Here is a 24,215-nt window from a genome sequence, read left to right as displayed (position 1 = left end):
AGATTTATAAAAGAAGTAGCTGCGGCTCATGACGCACCAGCCAGCTCTGTGCACGGCAGCCAGAGTGCAAACTGTTCGGGGTGGACAGTGCTCTCAGCTCCACAGAGGTCAGAGGCACTTTGTGTGCTAAATGCCACACAACGTGCTATGTCCATAAAGACAAGAACAGATCTGTTAACTGAACATGTGTTAGAGTTCAAGGTCAGGTCCCTCCTACTGGTTACCTTCACTCTTAACTCGTGGCATGAGAGCAATTTAAGGAGCCACTTTAGTAATTTCATTTGCTCCCAAGATACAGAGGTATAAGAACTGACTGCTAATTCTCACATGTTATAATAAAAAGACACTCATATAAGAAAGGTTAAATTGCTAAAGAAGTTGGATAAAAGAGCTGAAAAATGAAAGCATCTCTCATAGGGCAATAACTTCACTTAAATCAGAGTGATCATGCTGGAGATATTAATTTCTCCCCATTGTTTTGACATTCTTTTTTTTTTCTTAATGCATGTATTTGGCTTATTTCACCCTCTTGAAGTTAAAGAACCATGTGAAATTAGAGATATCCAGCATCTGCTCCCTTATTAGTAGTCTAAGGACAAATTTGATTGTCAGCTTGCTGCCTTTGGCTTTCCCAAGAGTTTTGTCACAGAGACTGTCGGCAGATAAAGCCAGAATAAGTTTTTTGAAAGGCATATGAACCTCATTAGCAATAAAGAGGTGGTCATTTCATTGTCCATTTGTCTGTATAACATGGGAAAAATATGTGCTCTCACATTATTTTTCAAGATTTCCAGTAAAATAAACCTGGAATACTTTCACATATTACTAGAAATTACTATAGCAACACAGAATTAGACAAGTCATGTTCCCTTGATCCAACTGGAAGAGTCTTAGTAAATTATTAAACAAATTTTATGAAAAGAAGGAACAGATAGAAGCTAGTACTTCACCTGCACTAGTTTTACTTAGCTGGCCTGGGACAAATGTGTGGAATGAACCTCAACGTAACTTAGTTCTTGCCCTCTAGTGGCCAACTGGAAGCATTGCAAGATATTTCCTTCCAAACATCATTTAGTGACTGATTTTGATTTTAATTTTTTATTGGTTTGCATAAATTAATTCACAAGTATTGTGTTTCATTCATGTACACTGTCAGTACCAGCAGTGAGGACATTAGGAGATGTATTGTATGGGAAAGTTTGCAGTTAGGGACCTCTCCAAATTATCGAGGAGCAATGATGCCAGTTTAAGGACTAAGTGTGCTTAATTCTTTCCAATCACTTGCGATGCATCTGAGAGCTGGACAAAGAATAAGAATGACAGAAGAAGAATCGATGCCTTTGTACTGTGGTGTTGGAATACAGTACTGAATATTTCACGGACTGCCAAAAAACCAATCATGTATGTCTAGGAAAAACTGCAGCCAGAGTGCTCCTTGGCAGTGAAGACTTCGGGATGTTGTTAGATGAAGCTATTCCTTGGAGAAGAATATAATTTTTGGAAAGGTAGATGTCAGCAAAAGATAGGAAGACCCTCAACATGACTGATGGACACTGATTGCAGTAGTGGGCAGGAGAATGTCAGAGATGATGAGGATGGCACAGGATAGGCCAGGGCTTAAATCTGTTCACAAGATCACTATGAGCTGCACTCAACTCAGTGGCTGTAGGTCCTGTACTTGAACATTAACCCACTGCCACTCAGTTGATGAGGCCTCTTCTCTGCTTTGAGTACTGAGAAGCAACGGTGTCCATCTAGAGACTAAGGTGCGCCTGATCCAGTCCATGGTCTTTGCAATTACTTGTTATGTATCAGAGAGCTGGACAATGACTAAGGAAGAAAGAAGAAGAATTGATGCCTTTGAGTTATGATGCTGGATAAGAGTCTTGAACATACCATGGACTTCCAAGAAAACAAATAGATCTGTCTTAGGTGAAACTAAGTTTCTCCTTGAAGGCCAGGATTTTGAAGCTCTGTCTCACATACTTTGGGCACATGGCCAGAAGGGACTGATCCTTGGAGAAAACATCATGTTTGGGAGGGTGGAGGGACAGCACAAGAGAAGAAAAGCCTGGAAGAGATGGATTGCTATAGTAACTGGTGCAACAGGGGGTAGGTGTATCGGAGTCAGTGAGACTGACTCTGGACAGGGCAGGCTTCAGAGCTGTTGTTCATAGGGTCACTATGAGTTGCAGTTGACTCGACGGCACATAACAACAATGACATTTTAGCATGGCGGACTCATATCACAGTTTCCAAGGCTGTAACTCTTTATGGAAACAGACTGCCACACATTTTTTTTCTGCGGAGCAATTGGAAGATTTGAATTGCCGTCATCCTTTTGGTCAACAGCTTGATGTTTAACCACTGCACCACCAGGGCTCCTCAAGTCCTGTCAGCCACCGCTGTTGTGGGTTTTAACTCATGTTTATGCCCGCGCTGGGTTTCAGAGGCTGTAAATCTTCTCTGAAGCAGCTGGGATTTGAACTCCTGACCCTCCTCTTAGTATGTATATATTACATACTATACCAGAAGGGCTCCTTCAAATACTGCAGGAGCATCTGAAACTGTTCATCATACAGCTTACGCTCAGCACAGTGAAGGACACACCATTGTGGTGCAAAATAACTCATCAAGTAAAACCAATAAATCCACACCTAATTTTATGTTGGGCCTTCTCAGTAAACACGCTGTCACACCCCCTCTCCACCTAGCAACGTGGTTAGGTTCCAAAGACCAGGCTGTGTTACATGAAGAGCACGGTCATGATCACTCAGCCCCTCACCTGCACTGTGAACGTCCTTCTGGGTCCTGGCTGAGGTCACGTGCCAGGCTGCCTCCTTCTCCCCCACCTCGTCTCAGGAGAGCTGGCTGTCCTGAGGTACTCGTGCCGTCACGGAGGAGGGACGCTCACTCCTTCAGAACCAGGGTTGACCCAGCACCACTGCCCGCCTCACCCTAGGGTTCCCTCCCTATCCTGTCCGCACTGTTGTCGTAGGATGGCTGGCTCCAGGTCATCCCTCAATGACCTTTGGTAAAGTCTTTGTTGGGGGCAGGGGGTTCCTTGGCTAAAGACAGTGGATAGAGTGTACATGCTATCCTATTAGTCACCCCCATCTCCCCTCACCTGAGCATCTCCAGGCTCTCTCTGAGCTACCTTGCACCCCTCCTCCCTCATGTCTCTATGAAAATTGATAATCTGCAGTGGCCTCTGAGCCCATAGTAATCAGGCCTCTGCCTTTGACCTTAAACTTTGGCTAGGACTGGCTGTTAATCAGCTGACCCCCGTCCCCAACCTAGGAGGAGGCTTTGGGGAAGCACAAGGGGCTGCACAGGGTCTCCTCAGCCGATGTGGAGGTCTGCAGGTCTATGGGGTCAGACCCTGGGGTCCTGCTTCCTGGCCCGGAGGGTCATCCACCTTCTAAACACTGGCTGCTGCCACCTTGGCCTAGGTCCTTGGGAGGCAGTTTCCTGTTCCCATTCTAGTTCCTTCTCTGCTCCATCAGCACATTTGAGGCTGAGAAGTCTGTCCTGGGAGGTAAAACCTTAGCAAGGTGAGCTTCCTTTCCAAGAGCACATGAGGTGTGCGGTCAAGGCCCTTGTCAGAGACCTTGGCATTCATTAGTGTCAGAGGTTTATTAATGCACAAAACAGTCCAATAGTAGATAATCTTTTAACCTCTTGGATATTGGATAGTCAATGGGGAAGGAGTAGACTTCTTCACTGAATCTAAAGAACTAACCAAATCCTATTCTACCGTAAAAAAAGAATTCTTGATGAATAAATGGATCAATGAATGAGAAGAATGAAGACACTACTCCTCTGATTGCCTGCAGCGAGAGCCTCAGCATATAACTCATCATAAATGCTGCAGCATGTTATTTAGAAAGAGAAGTCCTGGCTGTGCAGTGGTTAGACACCCAAAGGTCAGTGGTTTGAATCCACCAGTCACTTGGTGGGAGAAAGACATGGCAATATGCTCCCTTCCTAGGCACAAAAGGATAAATACTGCCTGCCACCACTGACACCACTGTTCTAAAGTAGTAATGACACTGGCGAACAGGACAAGAGTGGATGAATAATGAACACTGCACTGGAGCAGATGAGGGGAAGGGCTGCCTGAAAGGAATGGAGGCTTAAGCATTATATGCATGACAATTAACAATCTGGAAGAAGAGGTGCATTATAAAGGGAACTGGAGGAGGAGAGAGGAGGGGAAGGAGGAAATCTATATCTATGAATGAATGCGAATGAATGAAAACCCAACCTTTCTGTCAACTTATGTAAAATCACAACAATAACAAAAAAAGATATTTCTTTAAAAGCAAAACCAATACACAAAGGGCTCTCATTGCTGTCTAGCCAGAACTGAATCACAGCTGGCCCTCCAATGGGTTTCTGAGGCTCGAGAGGAGAATGTCCATTTTTCTCTCCTGAGGAGTTAGAATTAGAACCACAGAGGCTTGGCCTTTAAGCCAGGTCAGCACAGTAACTCTAAGGATTACATCCCGGGACCTTGGGGACTCTGCGCAGCAGTTCTGCTCTGTCAGAATTAACTTGACAAATATGTTCAGGTTTTTTTGGTGTGTTTTTTTTTAATATTTAGAAACAGATTAAAAATTAGAAGACAAAAGGACACATATATGCCATTTCTAGTCAATGATGCATACATTGTACAAGTGCTACTACCTGCTTTAATTTATGAGAAAATAAAAAGAAATAATGTCTCCAGAGAAGTCAGGAGTGACCAATCCTCTGCAGTTAGACAGAAGTAGCAGATTCCTTCCTTAAAGGAGAAGCAGACCAACCACTCTTTAGATTCATCCTGTGGAAACCTGTCTATCAAATTAATGAAGCCAAATTGTTTGGCAAAGGCCTGGGTGAATCACTCAAGGAACAGATTCCAGGCAATTTCCAGAGAAGAGAGCTTCTCCTGGAGCCCATCCCAGGCCTCTGTGATTAAGCTGACTTTGTGCAGCAGATGGAATGAATGGATTGCATCCAGGGAAAGTCACAGGGGGAGAGAAATGAGTGTAGGAGTCCAAAGCAATGGTTTTCAAAGTGTGATCTCTGCACCATCCGCATCATTGGGTGCTGGTTAGAAATGCAAATTAGTGGTCCACCCCAGATCCTCTGAAGATGAAATCCACACAGCTGTATGTTTGTAAGCCTTCTAGCTGATTCTCCTATCTGCTAAAGCCTTGCACTCAGTATATGGTTCCTAGACCAGAATCATCAGCATTATGTGTAAAGATGTTACAAATGCTATCAAAAAAGATGTTACCATATCCTGCTCCATACTTAGTAAATGTGGGGCTGGCTTTTCACAAGATTCCACAGTATGCACATTCAACTTGAAAAACCTAGTTGTCAATTCTTCTTCACTCAAAGCTCTAATGGTTACTCAAGGACTACAGTTGTTAGAGACCTCTCCAAAGTACTGATGAGCAATGACATCACTCTGGAGACTGAGGTGCACCTTATACAGGCCATGGTCTTTGCAATAACTTGCTATGCGTCAGAGAGCTGGACAGTGACTAGGGATGATAGAAGATGAATTGACACCTTTGAACTGTGGTGCTGGAGAAAAGTATTGAATATACTGCTAAGAAAATGAATAGGTTCATGCTAGAGAGGCAAGGATTGCCTTAGAGGCAAGGATCCTGAAGCTTCATCTGACATACTTCGGACATGTTGTAAGGAAGGACCAGTCCTTGGAGAGGGACGTCATGCTTGGGAGGGTGGAGGGACAGTGCAGGAGAGGAAGTACCTCTATGAGGTGTGTTGGAGACAGTGAGATTGGCACAGGATAGAGCAGGGTTTAGGGCTGTTGTACATAGGGTCGCTGTGAGTCGCAGGTGACTTGACGGCACACAACAACAACAACAACAACAACAGTTTCCTTGTAGAGTAGTGCCATGTGCTGTGGTGCGGACCCTTCCACTCCCATTGTGCTCCATGGTCCAGCACATCCCTCTCCCTGAGACTTGTTGGAAATGCATATCTCAGCTGCACTCCACAGGTACTGAATTAGGATCAGCATTTTTGTACTGATGTTTAAGTCTACAGATCAAACTGGGGCTTTGAACTGGTTCATTCTGGGTTGACCTCCAGACAAGAATCTGCATTTCCACCTCAGGGTATCGAATCAGAATCTACATACTAACACCCCACACTCTCACCCCAGAGTGATTCTTATAAAAACAAAGCATCATTTAGACACAGGATACAGCATTCTCTGGGATCCTAGTGTCTTTAAGAATTTGGAGAGAAGTCAGACCAGATGTACATGGGTTTTACCTGGCCTTGCTTGATAGTCTCTAGTGAGTTGCAATGCTGACCGAAAGGCTGTTGGAAGTGACTTGTGTCTCCCAAGGAGAAAGATGGCAGCCTCCTTTCCCTAAGATTTACTGCCTCAGAAACCCCATAGAAGGCTGCAGTCAGTCAGAACCGACGCCATCGTAGTGAGGTGTGTTGTGTGTGTGTCTAGTGGGGGGAAAAAAGACCTTTTCAAAGACTGACAAGGTGCAGATGCAACAAATGATGACAAATTTATCATGAGTAGGAAGTTGGTCCCAACACTTCACCACGAAAGGGCAAGTAGAGGTTGTGACGTTCATAACCTAAGAACTGCCCGATTCTGGGAGGAAAATGCAACAACTCATCAGCCTGGGACCAAACTGGAATGAACTGGTTTGAAGCTCTGGATTACATTTCCAGAATCACTGGTGTAGGATATGATTTCTGGACTCAAATTCCCTGGGCTTCACTCTCAACCTTGTTCCTCACCAACCCTAAGGTCCTAGGTACAGAATTCAACTTTTTAGTGCCTCGCTCTACTCATCTATTAAGTGAGAACAATAGCAGTAATTAAGACACAGGGCTTTTAAGATTGTTAAGTCTGGACAAGGGGGCCAAGGGGAAGAATGAAGAATTCATTTTTCAAACCCTGATGACCTTGCCTGCTGCTGATTAGAAGAGCAAACGCCTTGGCTGCCTGGCTGAGCTAACAGGCAACCCACCATAAATCATAGCAAGATGTACCTCCCCTCCTTCCCTAAAGACTCTGTTATAAAAACCCTCCCCACTAAGTTCCCAGTGTGACTTCCCCATTCTGCATTCAGAGTGAGGAACCTCACCCAGGCACTCCCCTATTCTCCCACTTTAATAAAGCTGCATTAAGCTTTCTCTCATTCTCTCTGATTTCTTCTTTAAGTCCGTTAACTTAACAAGGATTATATTGGTTGATATATGCAAAGGGTTCAAAATCATGCCCAGAAAACAACAGCACTCAGTACATTTACCACTGTTCACTTTTTCTCTTGTTCTCTAATGCTAAAACAAGGCAGCTGCAAATGTTGCCTTTTGGTAATAATATTATCACACTTTTTCTCTTGTTCTCTAATGCTAAAACAAGGCAGCTGCAAATGTTGCCTTTTGATAATAATATTATCATATAATATAGTAAGAGATAATCACATGATTATCATATAATAATGGATATATTGATACTTTTTTCACTTGACAAGAAAATATTAAAGCAAAAGTTTAAAATTTATGAAAAAAATTTAAAATAAAATTGAAGAAAAAGTTTAAAATAGAAAATAAACAATGTTACTGAAGTTTCATCAGAGTAAGCTGCCATCATGTTGATTCCAAATCATGGCATCCCAGGTATAGCTAGCCGACCTGCACTGTGGAAGGGTTTCAGCGACTGGAATCTTCTGGAAGTAAATCAGGCTTCCTCTGAGTCACCTCTAGGAGAGTTTGAAGCACCAAACTTCTGGCTAATTTAACTATCTTCTGCTTAACTATTGTACTACCCTCAACAAACGGTCAAACTCATTAGTGTCAAGTTGGAACTGACTCACAGCTAAACCTCCATTCTAAACCATCCCTGGAACAGCTCTGTCACATCAGAAGTAGGAGAGGTGGCCACGTAGTTCGCTAGTTAAATCTATAACCATATTCACTTACTAGCAGATATGAAACATTTACATTTTTAAATAAATGTATCTGTCTCTATCCATTTATATGTACATATATAGAGACACATTCAAATTCACTGTCATCTGCTTAATTCCAAACCATGAAGACACTTTATTGGGTTTCCAAGGCTGAAAAACTTCATGCCAGGAGAGTTTTCTTCTTTCTCCCGCTGGTGGATTTGAACTAACAGGTTACCAACAGCACACTATGCACCATGCTACCAGAACTCCTTGTGAATATACATACAAAATAGAAAATATACTTGAAGAACATACACCAAAAACACTAAATACCTACAAGACTATTGAAGATGTCTTTTGTTTATTTACTTGCTTCATTTTTCCTTTACTATGTTTTAAAATATTTGTATTTAGAATCGTTAGGAATGTTGTGATGTTGAATGTTGACTTTGTGATGATTCAGACTGAGATCTTACTTTACAACTTATCACACAACACTAAAGTATGTCTTTTAAAAAGGCAATTCTAACTACAACAATCAACATTTCTTATGTTTATTTCTAAGCACAAAACCCATAACAATCTTCGTGCATGGTCTGAAAGAAATGTCAATCATTCAAAGAATCAAAGCGAGGAAAGAAATATTCTTATCTATTTGGTTTTCAAATGATGCTACGGAAGTACACCGTTAGGCTATTAAAAATCTCATGATATTGTGCAGACCAACAAAGTCTGTGACTTTCAATAGAAATGACCTTCAGAAGTACCAAGTTAAAAGGAGTATACTAAAATAGTGTCTCCAGTGTCTGCTATGGCCTAGATAGAATTTTCTTTTGAGAAAACCACAGCTACTTATTTTCGGTGGCCTCATTCAAACAAACTTAAATTATTGTGGGAAGGATAAAGGGCACAGTGGTGTCGAGGGGGACAAAACACCTTTCCCGTTCTAGTTGACACAATGAAGAGGAATGAGTTATTTTCTTGATTTCCACACATATGATCAACTAAGAATTTCAACATCTCAAAGAGAAAACATTTCAATTTCTTACTTAGGGCAGTAATATAGGATCTATGTGATTTGAGGCTTCTAAAATTCTTTCTAACGCTGGGAATGTTAAGGTATTTTCTAAATTTAGCCAACATTACACATGTTTGAAAAATTGAATGATAACCCTTATAAACAAAGAAGAAAAAGCTGACCTAAAACTCTACTTTGGATAAGGCGAACTTGAGCCAGACCATGGTGCTGTTAACTATCTAAACTGTGAAAGTTGAACAAGGAAGACTGAAGATGCATGGATGCCATTGAAGTCTGGTGTGGGCATAGAACACTTCCAAAAGAACAAGGAAATATGCCTTGGATGAAATGCAGTCAGAATATTCCTTAGATGTGAAGATGATGAGACCATGTTTCATGTACTTGGGCCACCTTATCAAGGAGCAACTAGTTTCTGGAGAAAGACATCTTTATACTTGGTAGAGAGTCAGTGAAAGAGAGGAAGATCCTCAATGAGATGGAGTGACAGAGTGACAATGGACTGAAGCACAGCAGCTTTTGCGAGGATAGGGCAGGACTAATTGGACAGTGTATCTAAGTTGTACGTAGGATCATTATGAGTCAGACTGTCTCAAGGGCACCCAACAACAACAGTATCTTTGTCTATCCAAATATATCTTTTCATATGTGATGCCTGCGGCATAGATACATTTGAAAGTATACCAATGTGGTAAATAAATTATTACAATCTCAGAAAGACAGACACTTCCTCTTTTGATGGTTTCCAATCATTAGAGAAATGGCCTCTTTGGAGCATCAGCAAAAGTAATATATTCTGAGACTTTAAACTCAGCTGTGGTGCATACACTGAAATATGGTGGTGCCTTAGAATATGTCATCGGAGTAAGCGATTCCTCTCTGGAGAAGGCATTGACAAAGAGGCAGAAGTTGAGAACATTCTTTTTGAAGAGTATGAATATGTGGAATTTTTATTTGAACATATTTCTTTTCAACTTCTATTTCTTAGAAAATAAAGTTACTTAAAGAGATCAGATATTACTAATTAGAAAAGGATGCTATTAAGCAATAATTTATTAACACATTGCCGCAAATGACGGTAATACATTAAAAAAAAAGCGTTTCTTAGCATGGTCGTCAATTTAAAAGTGTGAGGCAACATGTTAATCATCTTTTCTTTGAATTTATACTTTTTGAAATTGTTAGCAAGGGAGCTCTGGTGGTTTACTGAGTCAAGAGTTGTACTGCCAACTCTCAAACAGGTGAGCTGAATTCTCCAACTGCTAAGAGAGATAAAGATGGGCAAACCTTCTCCTGGTGATTTACAGCCTCTGAAACCTCATTGGAAGATTAGATCTGCGTCAGTCATGATGTGATGAAACATAACAACATATGTATATATGTAATTCTATTTAACTATATAATGTAATAATAAGTTAACATTTTATACTCCACAGTATCATCCCATCTAAGTATTGTGCTAAGAACTTTATGTACACTTGAAAATGTTAAAGAAAAGAAAAAGACTGAAAGAAAAGGAAAACATTAAATTACTTGATTACTTTTATTAGGAAGAAATAATGTAGAAAATCTATTTGAAAAGGTAAGCTTTATAGTACCTAAGTGCTCTGGTAGCCTAGTGGTAAGAAACTGCACTGCAATCCTAAGGGCACTGGGCTTGAATCCACCAGATTCTCCACAGTAGAACGATGGGTAATCTCACATGCAATTTACTGCCTCTGAAAACCTACTGAAGTGTCAGATAGGAGTTGGTTCTCATTTGAACACACACAACAACAATAACAAGAAACACCATTTGTTAAGATGCTGGTGACATCTATGAAATGCTAAACTCTAATGCCAATGAGTTGATTCCAACCCATAACAACATTCCACGAGGTTTTTGAGACTAAATATCTCAAGTGGCGTATCCCGTAGTGTGCCAGACTGCTAACCAGAGGACTGTCCATCTCTGGTGTTCAAATCCCCCAGCGGATCCAGGGCGAAAGATGGACAGTTTCCACAGATTAAGATCTACAGTCTCAGAAACCTGCTGGAGTGTGGCCACGAATCAGGACCCTCTCAATGTCACTGAGTAAGAGAAATGTGCTCGAGAGCAGACTCCCTGTCTACCTCATATGGGGCACTTGGGACATTTTAACAGCCTTTCGGTTAGCAACCCAACACATCAGGCGCTATGACACCTGGGCTTCTTCCAAAATGAATAAAGTGAATGAAATATTCAGTCCATATCTAGATATTTTGTTTTGCGTGATGTTTGTTTACATTATACTGTTTACCCATTGTAAAGTATTTATTTTCTCCTGAACTATTATGCTACAAGAGCAATGTCAGCAAGTAGGCATTGAAAATATGCTTAATGTCACGTAGAGGATCATAAACCTCTTTCACCTCTTTCTTTATTTCCTCTTCATCTTCCAGTGTCAGGGCAGCCAGTTGCTTTGCTCTCTGTTCCATGAGATTCACGTATCGGATTGGGTTTGACAAAGCTTCAATCACATCTACACAGGAAGGAGATATTTCACGTCAAAGTTCCTAAAGGTGCTTTATCCATTCAACTTACCATCCATTTACCCATCTAGCCATACATTTATTTATCATTCCTCTTCCTACCCATCTGTACTAGCTACTCTGAGGGAAATGGATGGGCAATTTTCTTTTGTATTATTTACTGCCTCTGAAAACCCCCTGGAGGGTCACTTGTGGGTGGGTTCCAATTCCACAGCACACAACAATAACCACAACCTACATATCTACTCATCAGTCCATCATCACATTGCCCCATCCACCCATCTTCCATCTCCCTACTTATTCATTCATTCAATCATTCAGCCAATCAACCAATCATCCATCCATCCATTAATATATATACACACACACATACATTCCTCTACTTGTCCATTCACCTATCCATCTTCTTTATTTCGACTTATCCATGCATCCATCCGTCCATCCATCCATCCATCATTATTCCATCATCCATCCATATAGTCATTCATTGTTACACATCTAATAAGTCAGGGTCTAATCCTCATCATTACAAAGATTAAAAAAAATGAGGGGGAAAGATATAGGCATTCGGTGTTATATACTGTTTTGGCAAAACTCAGGTTACTTGTCCACAGATATTTCTAGAATACTAGGGATTGCATTAAGCCATGAAAATATCTATGCTTCAGATGGAACTCTCTCGAAATCAGGTTCTTTACCTGCATATGTGTCTGGCACGTAATCTTTCACTTCTATGTTGACAAAAACAGCAGGGAGCATCAGAGGCTGGTTCCTTTCATTCCTCAGACTGATGTAGTGATAGCCTGGGGGGTAATAATAATATTATGTCTCACATGTTTTCTTCACAATATTAGTTTTAACACTTAAACATTTATGTGAGAAAAGAGTTTATTTTAGGTAACAAGTGGTAAACAGGTCACTTATTTTTCCTTTTAATTACGTGACTTTGCCAATAAAGTATTCTTTTCTTCATCTAACAACAAAACATTATTCTTTATTATTCTTTTTTTCTTCACTCTGTTTTACCTCTTCCTTTTTTACTTCATTTTTCCCCCCAAAAAAGAGTGTTCTCAATTCTTTATCACAGGCCGAATCATCAGTCCAAATTTGTTGTTGCTGGTGTTAGGTGCCATCGAGTCGTACTGACCCTATGAATAATCGAGCTAAACCTTGCCCTCTCCCAAGCCGCTCTCACAATGTCTGAGATACCTGAGCCTGTGTCACTGTCTCAATCCATATTGTTGAGGGTCTTCCTCTCTTTCACTCAAAATCCCCTGTCCAAGCATGATGGCCTTTTCCAAGGACAGGCCCCTTCTAACACCATGCTCAAAGTATGAGAGATGAATTAGAATGTGAATTGACTTATGCTTTCCAGGACTTCTAATGTTGGTGTGAACTGCCTCAACCAGTGGTGTATTAGAAATCAGTAATTTGATGCTGAAAATGCCCTTTCATGGATAGATTTGTCTTCTGCACTCCCCTGGCTCCCCATGGGAAATCCAAACAGTGGACACCGTTTCCCCATCAGGCTGAATGGCAGCATGAACACTGCAGCCGCCTTAACCCACGTCACAGTGTGAAGCAGAGTTATTCGGTCAGTAGCCTATCATATAAGCCTATCATTCATGGGACTAATATCAGGGTGGGGGTAAGACTGAGAAAAACTGGATAAATTGTGTATACTGCACTGAAACAGAAAAAAAAAAGAATAAAACACTCAGATATAAAGAGTTAAAGCCCTGTTTACAAAACACAATCAAAAGGTTCAGATTGCTTCCTAATGGATTTGTTAATTGCCATGTAAGGCAGCTTTGCTTTTGTATAAAACGTTATTAAAGAGCTCTCCCCATCCCCACCAGCCATACCTGGTCGAATTGCTTGTACTGGCAAGATCCGGTGACCAATAAATTTGCCTCCTTCTTCATAAACTGCTATCCTTAAACAGGCCAGAGAAGGAAGCACCACCTACAGGGATATATTACAGACATTTTGGTTACAAGAACAAGCAACTTCAAGAAAGTATTAGACAAGTAACTATTTTTTAAGAACTGTTGCTTTTTCAATCCAAGTTGAAAAATCTCCACATTTCAACTCGGAGGCTGCCCATCTTTATTCTGTGGAACTGCTGCTGTTGTTCTGTGCTGTCGAGTTGGAACCTGACCCTCCGGTGGGTTTTCAGAAGCAGTAAATTGCATCTGAGGAGATTCCTTATCCTTTCCCTGTGGATTTGAACTGTGTGTCTTTGGTGTTGCAGCACAGCTTCTTAACATTACGCCATCAGTGGGAGCCAAAGGGGCACCGCCTTCTGGTTAACAACTCCCAATGGATTGCCTCTTCAGAGCCCCCAACCTTAGAAAGTTAACCTGTTCTATGATTTACATTTTCAAAAGGAAAAGACAGACAACAATATGTGTTCAATTATTACCTTACGTTGTCCCAGAGGTACTTGTCAATACATATGATATTTTTTTTTACATATGATATTTTAATTTTACATGGAAATACTCAATGCAGAAATGACACAAGTATCATATTAAGAATAGAATCAGTGGTCTTATCATTAGCAAACACTTACTTTCACATTTTCAAAGAAAATAATTTTTATACTTTCAAAGCAAAAGTGGAAAATATAAGAAGAAAAAGAGAGAGAACAGTGTTTCCAAGACAGCATTCAAAATTCTACTACTTTATACTGACTGCAAATGGATTAAAATTACCAAGCAAGAAACAGAGAGTAGCAAAATGGATATAAAAGCATGACCCAGAAATATTACGGCTACCAGCAGCATGAAGATTAAATAAGCTAAGAATACCAAATGGTGGAGAAATCTACCAAGAAAACAACCACCATTATAGAACAGGAGTGACAATATTAGGTTTTGATAAAACAGCAAAAGCCACTATAATAGGCAAAAAAGATATTGTATTAATGACTAACAGATCAATAGGACCAGAAGACATAAGCAACACATCCAAGGGAAAATCCTCCAAAATGCACAAAAGATAATTGAAAATAGATAATTCCATGACAGCAGGAAAAGATATCACCCTCAACGAAGGACAGAATAACTAGAAAGAAACTCAACAAAGACACAAAAGATCAAAACAATACAATTAACTGATTTGGCCTTACAGATATATCAAAAATATTGTAGCCAAGAAGAGTGCAGTATACATTCTTTTCTCCCCCTGTACCTGGCACATTTTCCAGAACTGACAATTTAATTTGCAAATTAAGCCTTGTTGAATTTAAAAACACCAAAAAACACTACAAAACATCACTCAGATCACAGCACTACCAAACCAGAAATCAACAAGGAGAAGAGGAAGGGGAAAATTATAAAGACATGGAAATAGAAGTGACTATGCAAAGCACAAAATAAAAAGTGAAATAAAAAAAAAATCTCTTGGATCAAATGAAAATGAAAACACAAACTACCAAAACCTTTGGGATATAAGCAAAGTAGTGCTAAGTTAGTGAGAGACCCAGACATCAAAGAAGAAAAAAAGAATTAAAAGAAAACTATATTATGACTTTTGAGGAAGCACCAAACTGCCTTCCAGAATCAACAATGTATAAGAGTTCCTTTCTCATCACATCCTCTCCAACATCTATTACTTGTTAAACTTTGCCATTCTTACTGGAGTGAGATGGTACCTCACTGTGGTTTTGATTTGCATCTCTCTTATTACCAGTAATGTGAAGCATTTTTTCATGTGTCTGTTTGCCAGTCGAATATCATCCTCTGTGAAAATTCTTTCCATGTCTTTTGCCCGTTTTGTAATTGGGTTAACACAATATAATCCAATATAATATATAATATATTGGAAGCAGGAGTGGCATACACTTCCTAAACAACATGCCTTTGAAAACTCTATGACCTTTGATAAATGATGATAGTTATAGAAAGGCTTCAGGCCTTTTGTTCATAGGGTCTCTATGAATTGCACTCGACTTGATGGCAATCAACAACGATACAACATATACATCTATAATTAGAAAAAGAACAGGAAAACAAACAAAAATTAAATAATACAGTCACCAGATGAAAGGAAATAATAAATCTTAGAAATATGTGAAATACAAAAGACTTTTAGGAAAAATTAACAAAACTGAAACTTGGCTCTTTGAAGGATTAATAAAATTGACAAAACATTGGGAAAACCTAACAAAGAAAAAAATATAAGCAAACACAAATAACATGGATTAGAAATGAAACAGATGGTGTTATAACAGAACCAACTGGGATCAAAAGGATAATAAAATCTGGTACTTATGGGGCTTCTTTCAGTTACAGTCAACTCAGTGGAACTTAACAACAACAACAACAATATAAAGAATTGTACTCCAACAAATTTGTGAGTCTATAAGAAATGCAACAAGTTTCTAGAAACACTATTTATTCAATCTAAAATAATCTTCGGACAAAAATGTTAACAAACTCATAATGAAAGTGGAAACTGAACACATAAAAGAATTCTTTAAAATTTTATGAACAGTCATTTAAGGTGTGACTTAGTCTCTTCCAGTGACTTTATTCCATTCTGTTCCAGAGTCAGTAAAATAAAAAATGCATAGAAATATCTAGTCCAAAGGACTGATAGAACACTTGACCTCAACTTCCACAATCCTGATACCAGAAGCACTAGACGGTGTCCAGCTAAAACTACAGATTACTGTGACGGGATAACAACAAAACAATCCTGGGAAGAGTAAGAATACAAGTTGAATAAAACTAGAAAAGGATAAGTTTACTCATTGAATAGAGCCTTGTGGAAACCCTGCGGTTATGACCCTAGCCACCCTTCCAGTTTGCATCTGAAGTTACCCTCATGGATCAACTTTCAACCAACAATGGTTTTGTTAGGTAGCACTGAGTTGAGTACACAGCAAGCCTATGAACCACAGATCTGAGCCCCGTGCCGTCTTCATCATCTCTGACATCCTGGAGCTCACTGCTGCCGTCACTGTGTCAATCACCAGACAAGCGAGTGTCAGTGAATAATAACATAATGGAGGAAGACACTCCTTAGAGCCATTAACCATAGGAGACCACAAGGCTACCATTTCTCCAGAAGACAGGAAGGGGCAGGAAAGGAGGACAAATGGAAACAAGAAACGAAGGCAAGAAGTGCTGAAACAAAGGCAGGGGTGCTGTTAGGATGTGAGGACTGCAGTCAAGGTCATGAAACAAAGTGTGCACGGATTGGTGAATGGACAACTAAGTTGTTCTGTAAACTTCCTCTCAAATAACAATAAAAAGTTCATTAAAAATAAATACATAATCCTTGCTTTCACCCTTTTTTTTCAGTTAGGCTAGTAAGAAAAATGTCTTCTATTACAAAGATCATGTATGCATTAAAAAAAGAGAGGCAAATGAATATTGTACCAGGAGAATGGGATGTACAGGAGCCCTGCAAATCAGGGATGGCAACAGGCTAAAACGTCGTTTCAGGACCTGTGTCCTTGGCGGATGATGGGGGTTGTTTTCTTGGGTGTCTCATCTTCTGTCATTTCTGCTAAACGTTTTCCCTCACTGGACTTTCTCACTTGAGAAGACTACTTTGGGTTTCTTTTTAGAAAGTCGCTGCTGGGTTTTAGGATGGCGACAGGCAGTACGGCAGGGCTCAAGCATCACAAAGTCTTTCAAAATACTCTTTTTAAAATTGGTTATAGAAGAATTCATTTACACTGAGTTTCATTCTTGTACCTTGTGTTGTATAAAATCTTTACTTTGTTTTATACATTCATATATACTGTATTTTCTATTACATTGTATTTTATATGATTAATTGTGATCAATGATTAATTATTTACATGATTAATTGGCCTAAGCCTATTATTGCCTGTCTTTCAAATCCCCACTGAATCTTTCCTATTTCTTCACCTCCAGCTTCAGAACATGTATATTTTTTTTTCATGAAGTATAGGAACACTGTAAACATCTCTTATCACATAAATGAGGGGTGACATGCATCCTGTTTGGTCTTTAAGGCCACTAGATTCATGTCTGAACATGGTGCGAACAGACAGAGACCTTTAAAGCTGTAGCTTGGAGCTGTACCAGCCACGCTGATGGCATGAGGTGGCAAGCCCAAGGATGAGACACAACATGTGGGAACGGCCACGTGGAAGGCTGAAAAGCTGCTGGGATTGAAAAGAGGAGCCAATGTCAGCAGCTTCTCGCTTCCATACATCTTGTTGTCACAGTAAAAAGAAATACTTGCTTGACTAACATTCATTTCACCCCCCCCAAATGCTATCGCTTTGTGAATTTTTTAATTTCCAAATGAAACAACAAATAAGTACCAATTTAATTGTTTTCACTCAGTGTAAAAGACCTGGGATACAATTAAATGTCATATCAGCAATATAAGTATTTAGATTATCTTTAAATGCTTTTGATTACAACGGCAAACTAATATTTATTATTTTTGTTGCTGTTGAACCAGAACCGACCCCTAACTGACCCCCCAGCAGGTTCTCAGAGGCAGTAAATGGCATGGGGGGAGATTGCCTATCTTCCTGCAGAGCAGCTGGTGGATTTGAACCACATGCCTTTGGGATTGTAGTGTATGTTCTTAGCACTAAGCCACCAGAGTTTAATGCCACCCCCTAAAAAGAAAAAAAAAAAAAACCAAAACAAAAAACACCTCACTAGAGACAAGTTAATTCTGACCCATAGTGATCCTACATTGGATTTCAGAGGCTGCAGGTTTTTAATGGAGAAAATCACCCATCTTGGTGGATTCCAACTTAGACCTTTCTGACAGCATGCCTTAGTTTTTAAATATTGTTAAATGACAGGCATTTTTAAAAGAGTGTTCTCATGCCTTAAGTTATGGATTACTTATAATAATTCCTAACTATAAAGTACATCCTGTTATTAAACTCAGTTAACATATGAAAGAAAAATGGGTGCACAGAGAAAGAGAAACTATAAATTCTCTAAAGTTCCTTAAGACCTAAGTGGTAGTTCTGGGACTTGAACTTGTGCAGCTTGGCTCCAGGGCCTAGACTCTTATGCGTATTACATATACGTATGGTGGTTACAGAAATTCCACAGGCAATGTGTTGGATAATTGTTGTTATAGCAAGACTATACAGCTCCGATAACCTAATGGGCAGGGAATTGCACTCTGAACCCAAAGGCGGGGGTTTGGAATTCATGAGCTGCTTCTCATGAGAGAGACGGGCAACCTCCTCCCATGTGCTTTATAGGCCCTGAAATCTGCGGGCGGGTCAGTTTTGAGTCGGATCTGACTGGACGGCAATGAGTGTGAATGCGTACAGATTTAAGGCAAGTGGACTCATTCACCAGCCTTTCAATTAGCAGGTTTAACCATTTTTACCAGTGAGGGACTCCATTGCCATCAAGTAGGAACTTCCTCACAGCTGGCCTTCTATCAGGTTCCCAAGCTGTCCACTGAATGGAAGGAGAATGCCCCCATCTTTAGTCCCCGCAAAGCCAGTGGTACATCTGAATCACCAGAAAAAACATGGCTTTTGAATTAACACTGCAACAACCTAGGGTTCCTATTCCAGATGTCCCTAAGCTTATTTTCAACTCACTGAAAGATATGAAGACTCCTTCAGAGAAGCATGATGATCAAATTCTATTACCAAAAGGCATACTTTGGGGTAAAGGGAGGGCAGGAAAGTAAACTAAAATGCTAGAGAAGATTGCAGGCTTAGCAGAGCAGAAAGCACCCTTAACTGAGAGGTGAGGTTTGCAACAGGCTGCTTTTGTAGATGTTTGAGTCAGTTAACAAATGGTAAGGTTACATACAGCAAGAAAGTCCACTCTATATTCTGCTGGACTTTATCCTTTTATGTGATAAGTTCATGTGAAGAAGATTTGCTAGCTCATGAAGACAGAGAGAAAAGTTTAGTGGAGTGTGAAAGGTGGCAACTCCATCAGAGAAAACTTCGACACAAAAGAACTGTCAGGTACTGCCAGGAACAAGCAATTCTAGGGAATTTAATTAAAATTCCTTTTAAAGCATGTAGAGATTGATTTTGTCTAGACTGTTATATTATTCCCTACTTTGCACTCTACATCATTTGAGTTAAAATGAAAAGATATCATTTAATACCTGTCTTATGTGAGAACATGACTTGAACTTCTTGTTATATGTGTCGAATTTCTTGCAACTCACAGTGACCCTATGTCAAACAGCTCTGAGCCAATCTCATTGTCTCTGACACATCTACCCCTATTACCCCAGTTACCATATCAATCCATTTCATCCAGGGTCTTCCTCTCTTATGCTGTCCCTACACCCTCCCAAGCATGATGTCCCTCTCCAAGGGCTTGTCCCTCCTTGCAACATGTCCAAAGTATGTCAGATGAAGCTTCAGAATCCTTGCCTCTAAGGAGAAGCCTGGTTTCAACCTCCCCTGGATAAATCTGGTTGCTCTCCTAGCAGTCCATGGTATATTCAACACTCTTCTCCAGCACCACAGTACAAACACCTCAATTCTCCTTCTATCATACCTAATCATTGTCCAGCTTCCTGATGCATAGCAAGTAATTGCAAAGGCCATGGCCTAGATCAGGTGCACCTTAGTCTTATCTGCTTAATTTATATGTTTGACTAAAGTCAAGCATACTGGAATTAATAAGTTGATTTCCAATAATAATCCTAAAAATCTCAACAAGTTATTAACAAAAATTTTTTAATGGTTTTGCAGCTAGGTTTCAAAATGTCATGGCTTTGTGAATGTGTAAATCTCCAAATTAAGTAGCATGTAATTTCTCACTTTAACGTTTCCCCATCTGGAATGAACAGTGCCAACACACAGCCATGAACACCAGACTAACCTTTTTGAACACAATGGGTTCTTCCTCCCAGACTGGATTGACTGCGTTGCCTTGTGATGTCTTGGTTTTAAAGGCCTTCCTCTTTGTGTCCACTGGCAAACCAAACATATCCACTTCCACATAGGTCCCAACTTTCTTATCAGAAAGAAACTGACCTGAAATTATCTAGAAAATAATAATTATGAAAAAGGGAACTGGATTAAAAGAGTAACAGAGACATAAGAAAACAATTTAAAAAGATACAAATATTGATTACAAATGGCAAACCATAACAACTGTTACAGAATAAAAAATAAAAATATGATTTCTATTTCACTTAAAGAGTTGATAGATCAATTAACTGCTATTAAGATGTTGAGGTAAGAAGGAGAAGATTAACTTGTGCAGAAGGAAATAAGTGAACCAGATATTGACTTTAGACTATGAAGTCCAGATTCTTAATACACTTAAACCTCACCTGGTTAGTCATATATATTGTGAGTATCTTTTGCCTCATAGAGAGAGAAATCAGCTGGCCCAGTGGACAGAAAGTGATGCTACCAAGCCAAAGGTGGGTGACTTTTAATCCACGGCCCTGGGGCCTGTCTTTCATTGTTTTTGTTCAGACATTCCTCTAGGTCGTATAGCCCTGGTGTTCAAGTTGCCGGACTGCGGTCACTTTTGGTTGCTGTGAGGCTGAACACTGTGACACTGATGTGTCAAATGCATTAATGGTTGGCTACCCAATGCAGACAAAGAGTTGGGTGGAGCTCCCCGATTAAAACAAGCTTGGAAGGAGGAGTGGCATCCACTTCCATAATAGCTTGCCTCCAGAAACCCTATGAACCTGGAGAGAGGGTGAAAGGCACCGAAGCATTGAGGACTCTCCTTCATAGGGTCGCTGAGTCACCTGTGACTCAACGGCACTTAACAACAACAACAACCACCACTACCACCACCACCACCACCACCATCACCTTTTGCCTAGTTCTAATGCTGTGGATATTGTGGGGTTTAAAAAAAAAAACCAACAAAACATTTTGCCTGTTCATGACATGTGTCTTTGTGGTGCTGAAGTGGAACCACGGACAGAGCCAGAGGAGCCTCTAGGCTGCATGCAGGCAGCTCTCAGCCCTCATCTAGGGCTCTCTTCTGTCTCCCTCACAATTCAAATAACTCTACTGCCTCTAAACCACATTTTATAATCACTTACCCAGTCCAAGTAGAATTTTCAAGAAAATAATAAAGAAATAAATAAATAAGCAAAGAACAATCAGCAGATGAAACAAAACATGTTACTAGTTTGATTCAATTATAAGAACAACTGGTGAACTCTCTGAAAGTAAAATTTTCCATATAGTAGGCTTGATAATTTAGCTTATTTAGACTTGACAAAATGGAAACATCCTTTGCTGAGAAGAATTTCCTAAAAGAAATATGTTGTCGAAGAGTATCACTGTGTTGGAACAGACCCATAGCTGACCCTCTAATGGGTTTCCAGACAGTAATCTCATGGGAGGAGACTGTCCATCCTTCTCCCGGGGAACAATAACGGATTTGAACCACATGCCTTTGGGATTGCAGGGCAGTGTCTTACCATGTTTTTTAAAATAAAGTTCTAGAGTTTTTCTACTTCATTCTTTAAAAAATACAGTTTGACAGAATTTCAAAAGATCTACTCTCTGCTGGAAATGTATTTATTTTAAATCTCTATATAAAAAGACATGTTTTGAGGTAAAAAAATGCTCAAAGGCTAAGATAGGTAGAATTAAACTGCTACAGAGTGCTTTATTATGATGATGATTATTATTGGTTAAGTTCCCCACCAAAAGGCTTTTGGTTTAAGATCAATATAAAAATTGCATTTGTGTTCAATAAAAAAAAGCTTCTCATACAGTTAAATAGGAAAGAAATGAAACTTTCAAAAGCAAACAGAATTATTTGCAACCCAGGGCTTATAGAATTCATTTTAAAGACTCTTTATGAAAATGAATTTCCTACTCGAAGTATTAAAATGATTTTCTGACAGGTCGAAAGTTATATTAGCAATTTAAAACTGAAGAAAATCACTTGAAATTTATTGTATTGGGGTCAGATTTACATTTAATATAGAATGCTTGCTTTATAATTCAAACATTAACAGGTACTTTTAAATCCCTCAATACAGTGGCAGATTGAAAAACAAAACAAAAGAAAACCTTGCTGTGGGAACCTGACAGCTCTCATTCAATATTTAATAACTTATAGACAGGAAACTTTATTCTTAATTGTATTCAGTGTTCATACTTTTGTAGAGGGAAGAGTGAAAAAGTCAGACCAGAACTTTCTAATACAGGCAAACAGTAAAATGAATTGTGGATTAGTTAAACTAACAGGAGGAACTGGTTATGCTGCTCTAGTGACAGGGCTAGCAGGGAGCCACGGAGACACACTGCAAAGGCCACACCTCTAGTGGCTCAAATCTGTCGTGGTTCAAATTCACCCACGGTTCTGTGGGACAAAGACGAATGCTTTCCTGCTGTGGGTGTTAAAGCCTCAGAAACCCACCAGAGGGCCCAGCTATAGTTAGTTCTGACTCAGTGGCAACACACTTTTATGAAATTAAGATCTTTTATTTTCATATTGAGAATGAGATTCATTACCTTTATTTCATCAGTGAGGTTTCTAAAACATTTATTTTTTTTTCAAACTTGTGCTATTGTGGTAAAAAAAAGATAAAGCAACAGTTGCCAACCCACTCATTCCAAGAATCATTAAGGGATGTCAGTCACTCACGGTCATTATCGCCATCCATTTCCAAATTATTTCTCCAGCATTAACATACAATAGTTCAGTTATTTTAAAAAACATAATCCCAAACTCACTGCCATTGAGTGAGTTGATTATGAGCTCTGGTGGCTTAGCTGGTATCTGGAGGGCTGCTAAACAGGTCAACCATTCAAACTCACCAGCTGTATGTTAGGAGAAAGCTGGGCACTCTCCTTCCATAGAGAGTCCTGTGTCCTGTTCTCTCCCACCTCTCAGAACCACTCATAACTTTGGTGTCTATCCATTTGTCTATAAGTGGAATTATGCAATCTTTTAACTATGTAAATGAAATTTTGCAGTATTTGTCCTGTGTCTGGCTCACTTCATTCAATATACTGTTTTTAAGGTACATCCAGGGTACAGCATGTCTCAGTATTTCACTTCCCTTCATGGAAGATGAGCATCCCATTGCCTGTATGCATGCTTTGTTTATCTATTCATCTGCTGATAGATGTTTAGGTTGTTTCAGTATTTTGGCTACTATGAAAAGTGCTGTAAAAACTCTGATGTTCAGGCTTCTTATCAGGATTTTTTACTTTCAATTTTTGGGAGATCTCTGGAGACTAAGGTCCGTCTGATACAGGCCATGGTATTTGCAATCGCTTGTTATGCATCAGAGAGTTGGACAATGACTAGGGAGGACAGAAGGAGAGTTGATACTTTTGAGCTGTGGTGCTGGAGAAGGGTACTGAATGTACCATGGACTGCCAGGAAAACAAACAGATTCATCTTGGAGAGGATTAAACCAAGCTACTCCTTGGAGGCAAGGATTCTGGGGCTTCGTCTGACATACTTTGGACATGTTGCCAGGAGGGACGGGTCCTTGGAGAGGGACATCATGCTTGGGAGGGTAGAGGGACAGCACAGGAGGGGAAGACCCTCTATGAGATGGATTGATTCGGTGACTGGGGTAATCGGGATGGGCGTGTCAGAGGCAGTGCGGTTGGCGCAGCATAGAGCAGGGTTTAGGGCTGTTGTGCATAGGGTCGCTATGAGTCGCAAGCGACTCGACAGCACATAACAACAATGACAACATATAACTAGGACTGGGATTACTGCACAATAAGCTAGTCCCATAATTAAATTTTTAAAAATCGAATGCAGATG

At 39.9% G+C, this 24,215-nt stretch overlaps 1 protein-coding gene across 2 annotated transcripts in view; it reads right to left on the bottom strand.

Moving 5' to 3' along the window:
• Positions 1–24,215, bottom strand: part of PLCB1 (phospholipase C, beta 1 (phosphoinositide-specific)) — a 920,819-nt gene that overhangs the window by 148,215 nt on the left and 748,389 nt on the right. For both annotated transcript variants that reach the window (XM_006894240.1, XM_006894239.1), the window contains exons 20-23: positions 20,322–20,486; positions 13,362–13,461; positions 12,195–12,299; positions 11,377–11,486 (exon numbers count right to left, since the gene is read on the bottom strand). In XM_006894240.1, coding sequence (XP_006894302.1) covers positions 11,377–11,486; positions 12,195–12,299; positions 13,362–13,461; positions 20,322–20,486 — 480 coding nt within the window. The remainder of the gene's footprint in view (positions 1–11,376; positions 11,487–12,194; positions 12,300–13,361; positions 13,462–20,321; positions 20,487–24,215) is intronic.

Source organism: Elephantulus edwardii, unplaced genomic scaffold (genome assembly GCF_000299155.1).
Source record: "Elephantulus edwardii isolate Elephantulus edwardi_28Jun2011 unplaced genomic scaffold, EleEdw1.0 scaffold00138, whole genome shotgun sequence".
Lineage (NCBI taxonomy): Eukaryota > Metazoa > Chordata > Mammalia > Macroscelidea > Macroscelididae > Elephantulus > Elephantulus edwardii.
Note: the sequence above shows the minus strand (reverse complement) of the source record. Positions and strands in the feature narration are given on the sequence as shown.